The sequence below is a fragment of the Alligator sinensis genome, unplaced genomic scaffold (assembly GCF_000455745.1).
Source record: "Alligator sinensis unplaced genomic scaffold, ASM45574v1 scaffold76_1, whole genome shotgun sequence".
Lineage (NCBI taxonomy): Eukaryota > Metazoa > Chordata > Crocodylia > Alligatoridae > Alligator > Alligator sinensis.
In genome coordinates, this window is record NW_005841865.1 from 1137586 (window position 1) to 1146361 (window position 8776).

Here is an 8776-nt window from a genome sequence, read left to right on the forward strand (position 1 = left end):
TTGGAAGTAAGTTCTTTAATATTTATCTTGTTCTTCTGCTCATTATAACAGTTTTTAAATAAAAGTGGACTATTTCTTGGTTTGCTTTGCTTCTGGATTTCTCTCTACACAGCACGCTTCCTCCTGCTGGATGCAGTAAATCTACTCTGGCCTTCTGGTTGCTTGTTTCTCAAGACTAAGAGGCCATTGTGTTGCTGGTCTCTCGGTTCCACATCTTTCAGGGTAACAATGTCCTTCCCACCCCTGAACAGGAACTAAGTGTCTCAGCCACATGGCTTCCCATACATACAACAGTAGTCCTAATGTATCACTCATCTCCTGTCCTGAGCTCCCCTTCTCTTCCACTTTTCTATTTAGAATAAGAAGACTCCGGGTTCTCTCCAGTAGCATTGTTCGGAATTGTAAACAAATCAAACTAAATTTAAGTATCATTTGTCCACCACAGGTTTGGATTCAGATAAAGATTTCTTCGACTTCTCTTCAAGTTCCTTGTTCTTGCAGCACGCCACAGGTACATGGCTCCATTCGCATAACACCTATTGGTTTTCTTTACCAGGGAAAGGGTCAACCATTGTCCTGCTAAAATACTTCTTTGCTCAAGATTCCTCTTCCCAGCTGACTTTTTCCAGCCTTTTGTAATGAAACTTAAGTTTCTTTCCAGATGTACTTAACTGAATTACCTAATTTGCCTTCAGGTGCCACCTAAGCAGTCTAATGGAATTTGTAGCCTCCCGTTAATCTTTTGTTATCAGTATGTGGCTAAAATAGCCCATAATGCCTTCTAAAGGATAAGCAGTATTTTGCCAGAAATGGGGTAACTGCCATTTCTATCAGCCCTTCCCATAATCTGAAGCTGTTGCATACAGGTGAGGTGTAATTAGAATTGTTATTTAACGGATTATTTTGACTTGAAAAGGAGGAAAATACTGTGGTCAAGTCATCCTGGTTTGTTTGGGTTTTTTTTCTTCAAATCAGCACAATAAATGTGGGCAAATGCTGAGCCAGAAAGGTCTACTATCTGGTTCTTCAAAACTAACATAATTGCACGTGAGGTTTTTTTTTTCTGATTTTTGCCTTTAACGGTTCCCACTTCATATGCTTTTGAGTTTACAGCTTCAGAATGGGCAGGGGTGGGGATTAATGAACCAACATTTTGGAAAGACTTGCTGGGAACAGGAGTTTATCATCAGTAAGGTTGATGGTTGGTGATGTGGTTTAAAAGCTATTGAAAAGCTAGAGAAACTAAACTAAGTTAAAATTCAGACTGGTATAATTGATTGCATTGCCATGTCTAGATGCAGTGAATATAGAATAACCCTTCTGATCATCCTCACCTATACTATTAAAAACCTGAGGTTAAAATCTAATTAAAATACATTGACAACTTGAGAGATTTATCAACGTGTCCATAGAGTATTAAGGTGGGAGCAAAGGTAACGCCCCATTAACTGAGTTGGAAGGGGAATTGAAAAATTCCTGGTTCCCAGAACTGAATAACATCTCCCAAAAAAGCAGCAATTACTAATGGAAACTTCGTAAGCAGAACAAATGAAAAAGTTGTACTTTGGCCACAAAGACTTCTTATAAGAAGGGGAACCTATTTGTAATAAACAATCACGTCCAGTAGAATTGATTAATCTGGGAAAATAGTATAATTGCCTTGAAAATAGGGGGTACCAGGTATTATGTTAATAGTTATGACACTTTTTAATAGAAGGAAGACAAGCCAGACATTTTATGTTTAGCCTCTTTTCGTGTGCTTAAAACACAAACCAAACCATAGTAACTAGATTCCTCAGAAAGCCAAATTTCTTGGAAGTTAAATTGGATCAGATTGGCAAATGATTTCTAAAATCCATATCGTGGGTTTTGCTGTACAGCTGGCAATATTACATGAAACTCTTCTGAAAGTTTTGCTAGATCTGCCATTACACTCACCTGGTAAATGCAATTCCCTCTCTAGGACTTAAGGTTTAAAAACGTGCATGAAAAAATGTACCTGTAGCATGGTGACTTGGGCCTAATACTCCTTTGAGAAATCGGGCCTGAAGCTGTGCTGGATAACAGGATGTAGCCTAACAAGATTTACTTTGGTTACATGGTGGCTCATTTTGGTAGAAGAAATGGTAGGCCTTTCTGGGAGCATAGTTGCATGCTGTTTTTGTTTGACCTTTTCTGTCAGCTGCCATCGGTAAGTAAGGAGTGCTCTAGGTTTATCTCTACTGCATGACAGTCTTGAAGCCCTGTCTCTATTCTCTGGGGATTCTGTATTTAAAAAGCCATCCTAACTTCGAGAATTTTGTTTCTGCATGGAGAATAAAACATCACTGTTTCAATAATATATATTCATGGTCACTAACAGGCTTGTGATTCAACCTTTTCCAAAGAAACACATTAAAAGCAGTGTCACAAACCAAAAAATGTCTATAATTTTTTACTTATGTCAGGAGTACTTTTAAATGGACAGGCTTGAGACTCTGAAGCAACAGTGAAACTCAGAGCAGCTTATGATCAAGGAATAGCAGGAAGTGCATGAGAATTGGCATCTTTTTCTGGAAATATACCATACTGACAGACAAGTCCAGCTCCAGATCCATTAAGTGATTCTCGAATAGAAGGGATGCTAAACACCACACATGTATTAGCAGATCCCAACAAGGGAGGCTTAGAGGTAATACCTGGCTTGGAGTTGTTGGACTTTTATCAAGCCTGCCATGAAGTGTGTCATCTTCCCCCTTCCTGCATAACCATGAACCATTTAAATCTTTGATTTCTTGCGTATCTGTAAACATCGTATCTAACTTCCTTATGGACAAACCAAGCTCACAGCAGAAAACAGGCTTCACTTATAATCCTGAAAAAGAAGCAGAATTATTTCCCTGTATAGGATGGGAGAAGCAAATATTCTTTGGCTAGCTATAAAAGGGAGATCTAAAGATCTATTAGGTGCCTAAATGTGATCCTTTCCCACCCTATTTATATCCATGAAAAAGTTAGTATGCCAATTTTGTAATGGTCCTTAAGGTTAAGTCTCACAGAAAGCACTGTCCAGCAGAGCCCATCCATCTTTTTGTTAATAATTTTTCAGAAACTCAGGGAGGGTGAAATAGGATTACAAATAGGCACTGAAGTCCACTTGGGGCCAGATCCTATTAGACACTTGATAGGTATGTTGTTATGGAAGGATTGTCCCCTCCTTCAGTTGCAGGAGGTTGTCCTTGTTTATAGTTAGGAATTGGATAATGAACCAGAAAGAAGGCACTGGAGAGATTTTTCATAGGGTGTTAAAACTATTTACCTCTAGAAGTAGTCATGTACATTACAGTTGCATGTTTCCTCTGACTACTGCAAGGCCGGTGAACTTGGATGGAAATAATATCCAGGAACAAGAAGAATTTAGTTCTCATGCCGATTTGGTCATCTGTCTTTTGCATTCGCTAGTCTCAAGTGCTTCTAACTTCTGCATCGGTTCCAGCACTGCGCATACCTAAAGTGGAATTTAATGACCAAGCCACTGAAAAGCCATTAATAATGACTCTAGATGCTGCTCTGTTTCCCTTATCCTCATAAAGTAGGCAGAAAGCTGCCTGTTCACCAGCCATTTCTGTCTGCCAGTTAGTCTGCCTTTCTTAGAGCTCTCATCTCATTTTCTCACCAGGCAATGGTGAGGACAGTGGCGACATGATAATTGGCAGACATATCTATTGGCGCAAGACTCTACTCTTTTGTACTTCTGAAAATAAACTTTTTTTTCCTCTTGGTATCTCTCTACAGACAGAGTAGAAACTAGAGCTTCTGTTTTCTTTTCCAGGAGCATTTCTTTCATGGCTTTTTGGCCACTGGGATATGGAATAGGTGAATGGTACTCTCTCTCCTTCCCATAAAACTTTGTAATGAGCTCATCTTACCAAGTGCGCATGTGCATTTTGTGGTAGTGCTCCTATGGTGGGCCATAGGGCTAAGTGCAGAGGACAGCAGTGCAGAGAAGAGTTGTCAGAGCTTGACTATGACTTTTCTGTGTCCCTGCTACTATAGGGATGTGGCTTCAGAACTCGAAGCCAATGAATTTGCCTTTTAAAAGCAGGGGAGCAATTCTCATTAGACTACGGTTTGCAGGTTACCTGTCTGGGATGATTGATCCTATTCTTGGGCAGGCGGTGCATCAGACTTTTTCTCAGGGTCTCTTCAACCCTTGTTTTTCTATGATCATTTCAGCAGGCAGTTGCTGGAAAGCAGAGGCCTTGGTTGCAATGGAATGCTGAGGTCAATGCCAGGCAGCTCTGCGTGCATGTGTGTTTTTTCTCACAATAAATGAATCTTACTGTTCTGCATTTAACATGTTATAATTTCAAACACAGATACTGTCCAACTTCAGGGGAACGTGAACCAGTCAATAGAAAAAGTTTGACGCCATGTATGTGTGTAACCTCTTTGAAATCTGACTGCATTATAAAATAAGTTAGTTTACATATTTCTATGTATAGCACTGTGATGGTTTCTCTAGTGATTTGCTCCATTCATCCCATGTAAGTAGGCAGTTGTTCGTTTCAGTCCTTGCCTTAGGAATCCATGAGTAAAAGGTCTGTGGAAGAAAAACCAAGACAGTTTCCAGCCTGTGGAGGCATCGAGCTGGTGGCTAATCTGAAGGATCACAAGATTGGCAAGGGCTGGCTGCCAACGTGCCACTGAAATACATGTCTTGTTTTGGTAATTTTTTTCCAAGAAATCACTCCTTGGCAGTTCTGAGACTTGTCAAAGTCTGCCCAGAGGTTGCTTTAAGGCTTCAGTGTACTGGGACAGTAGACAACTTGCTGCCTGGGATCTAAAAACTGTAGCACAATTAAACTGCAACGCTGAAGTGCAGAAATCTAAAGTCACTCACCTGGTGACCGAAAATGCAGAGAATTGGATTATTTCTTGCTCAGTTATATACTTATTAGTGAATTATTACATACTGAATTGGATGTGAGATATGGGAGTATTAGAACAGAACTCAGTTAGCAGAAGCAAAGAAAGAGGCAGAAGTCAGATGGAAGGTTGGAATGGCAACCTTCATGCATTCCTTTAGCTTCTTTATTGCAAGCATCTCCTGTCAGTACCTGAAGGCAAATAAAACAGTGGGTTAAATGGATTTTACATGAGGCATTTTTTCTTTGTACATCCACAGTAAAATCAATGTTTAGAAGCTACAAGAACTTGTTAGAGGGCACGAGACTAGGAGTCGGGAGACTGTCATAGTTGGATCAGAAATCTCTTGCAGAAGGAAGACTGAAACCTCAAAGTTGCTAAATAATTTTACTGGGTTTCTCCATCTTTAACTTGGGGATAATCACTACTTCACACAGAAACTGTGAAGATTAAATTGTCCTAAAGTATAAAGAGATTCTTAGATGTAAATTATCACAGAAATGTTGCTATACTTGCTTTCAAAAATTAAATGGAGTTACTAAACTTCTATAGGTTTTGTCTACATAGTCCTCAAAGAGAGGTGTCCATAGGTAATTCTTGGAGGCAGTTGTATGTTTCTGTGACATCCTGACTATCTAAGGAGATTTCTGTGGCAGAAGACTGAGAGGTAGAATATTCATGGTTGGTTTTGCCTTCTGTGGGTTAATGGGTGTAGACTAATATGTGAATAAGGGACAGTGCAGCCTAACTTTAGGGATCCAGTGACCCTGACTTCCCAGCCTCATACTCAGTGTTTCTGCCTTTACCAATGTCTTGGAGCTATTTTACCTTAATTACCTAATTGCATGGAAAAATCAGTTTTCCTACCAACAAAATAATGTTAATCATACTTACCAAATTCACAGAGCTCTTCATGTCCCTAAAGTGTTTGAGAATTGTTGGGCCAAAGACTAAATGCAGTTGCTGCTATCAGGAGTGAACTGTTCCCAATAAACTGATCTATCTGTTAAGTACGATAGGATCTGTTAGTGCTGAGGTGTTCTTCCACATGTTGACTTGAGGGGGATATGATAGCAGCATCAGGATGCATAGATGTGGGGCTTGTGGCCCAAAACACAGATTGCTCCTGATTTTATTTCTTAACTCCTTTTGCTTTTCTCCTTGCAGATTCTCACAAACACAAAGATAAACACAAAGATCGAGAACACCGGCATAAAGAGCACAAGAAGGACAAGGAAAAAGATCGGGAGAAGTCCAAGCACAGTAATAGGTAAGGAAAATCAGTTGATGTGTCATTATTGACCCCAAAAAAAGGCCTTTGCTCACCCACAGTCAAAGCTTTGTATAAACAGTCCATGTGATGATGGTACGTTTTTTGTGCGTGTTTGACAGGATTTTTAAGTTCTTGGTATATAGTGGAACTGTATCAAAGTCAAAATTGCTGAGATATATGCATATAGTTTTACATGTGCAGTTGAATCCATATGCTTTTAAAATGGTAGGAATTAGTCATTTAGATAATATAATTTAAAAGTGGTTGGAAAATGTCTTTGATAAGGTGAAGGAGTGTTAGCTCAGTCCAGCTGATACTACACACTTTTTGTGGTACTGTGTGTATGTTCAGCATTAACATTTTAAGTCCTTTGAGCACATGTTGGTGAGAGTCTCACTGTAGTCACAGAAGCTCACTCTTTTTGGAGTGGCTAAGTCCATTGGGCAATGAAGTTTGGTTGGTCTAATAAAAGATATCAAATTCACCCAAGGAACCTTGTCTGCCTAAGTCCATTGGGGACACTCGAGAGCCTGAATGACATCCTTGGCCTGCTTCCAAAATTGTACTACTATCTTAAATCTGCAAAGTAGCTCCGTGGGGCAATTCATTCACATTCATCAAGCATGCACTGGGCTTAGTTACTGATCAGAGGCTAAATTTAGTAAAATTGTATTCAAATCTGAGTTTGACTGATCCAGCTGATACTTTGCAGTCCCACCTAGGGAGAGGATACCTCTTGCTATGGTGGGATCTACCTTAACATGTATTCCAAGAAGAGCTATTTACCTTTTAGTGACTGTTTTTTTTTTCTTTCAAGATGCTTAGTCAGTATAAACACTGCAGCCTACTTGCCATCCCTACCCTTTGTAATACTCTGACATGGGCTCTGAAAAAGGGCATGCAGCTACTCGCTTCTTTAAAAGACACCAGTTACATGTGTGGCCCTAATGAATACATTGTCTAGGAAATGATTCCAAGCTCTTGTTCATAAGGCTCAGATATATCTTCATGGGATCTACACTGATTAATACACCAAAGAACCAGAGTTACTGGAGGGTAAGTAACTGTTAATTATGTACCTTAGAAAAACAGGAATAGCAGTTACCACTTATGTGCACTTGAGATGCATTATTGTGTCTATAACTAACTTGATTTTCTTCACTAACTGTACAGTCTCATACCCCACCATATTTTGCATGTCTTTATGGATTTAAATGGGTAGTTGAGAAGAGACATGTACAAGCCAAATTGCTTACAACATTTACCAGCTTCAGCAGCAGAGATTGTAAATTCCTTGGACACAGTCTTGCATACTCTCCTCGTTGCTCATTTGTTGGCACTGCCTCAGTCTCTTGACTTCTCACCTTACAGCATAACATGATTTCTTGGTAGACATTCAAAATCCTACACATCCAGATATTTATCACTTCATTTTAAAAAGCCATTTTTCTGCAATCATAGCAAAGCAAGTTCCCTTCAGTAAGGATTAATGTATATGCCATATGTAAAGTTTAAGAGTTCATGTATATTTGGAGCTTCTCGCTGTAGGAAGAGGGGTCAGGATTTGTTTTAACTGGAAAAAGTACCTTTCCCAGTACACAAATCAAATAGTTCATAACTTGAGGTAGCCCCAAAATGGTCATCTTTAATTGTATATAATAAACAGCAGTGGAATGGAGTTACTCAGGATGACTACTGTGTTTCTTGAGAGACATTTCGCCATGAGATTAGAAGGATTAAGCTCACGTTATTTTAGAATGCAGTAAAGTTTAGTTTGAATAATGACTGACTCCACAAGTACTTCCACTGAAAGGAATGAGACGACTCATGGTATGAAGAACTAGCTCATATGACTAGGCACCACAGCCTGGTCTATTGTAAAGCCTAAAACCTTCAGGAAGGCCTTAGAGAGGGTATTTTGTGCCCAAAAATGTATCCAAAATTTCTCCCAAATATGAAGTTGGTCCAATATAAAGGTGATACCCCAAAAGGTCCGTGCCTCAAAGGGCTCATACGTACTTGCCTAAGAAGCTGATTTACCCTGTAGACAGTATTTGAAAATAGAGGTGCATCAATACATCAGTCCCATATCAGATTGGCACTGATGTAGGGGAAATTGACAGTATCGGCAATGGGCTTTTTTTTTCCTCACCTAATGTGGCCGATAAATGCCATGTGCATGCACACAGCCACAGCATGCATGTGGCCAAGAGTGCAGCCTGGCAGCTTGGAGACCAGCATTGTGCTGGTAAGTCTGTTATGGCTTGAAGGAAAGGCGGGGGTGCGCAGATTGAGGCCCCCATGGTGAAGGAGGGAATGGGGCTGGGGCAGGCGCTGCTCATCTGGGGTGGGGCGCAGGATGGAGCTGCAGTTTCTCTGGCAGAGAGGAGGGTGGCTCCCACCGCTTGTGCCCCCCTAGGAAGGCATGGGGTGCATGCTTCCTGAACTGCAGGGGGGGTGGGCTGCCACTGTGGGCTGGGGCGGTGCCGAGCTCTTCCTGGTGGTGGGTTGAGCCAAACTGTGCTTGGGGCAGGTGGCAGCAGTGCTGGGAGCAGGACTACAGGGGGGGGCTATGGCGAATTTTAGGGTGGCTGC

General features: G+C 40.7%; 1 protein-coding gene across 2 annotated transcripts in view; it reads left to right on the top strand.

Annotated features, from left to right (window-relative positions):
* Nucleotides 1-420: 420 nt before the first annotated feature.
* TOP1 (DNA topoisomerase I) overlaps nt 421-8776 on the top strand; it is a 52342-nt gene continuing 43986 nt past the window's right edge. The window contains exons 1-3 of one of the 2 annotated variants that reach the window (XM_025191203.1): nt 421-511; nt 4552-4707; nt 6076-6178. In XM_025191203.1, the coding sequence (XP_025046988.1) occupies nt 4695-4707; nt 6076-6178 (116 nt within the window). In that variant the 5' untranslated portion in view covers nt 421-511; nt 4552-4694. Of the gene's footprint in view, nt 512-4534; nt 4708-6075; nt 6179-8776 lie in introns of both variants that reach the window. The other variant, XM_025191210.1, reaches the window with a different exon arrangement.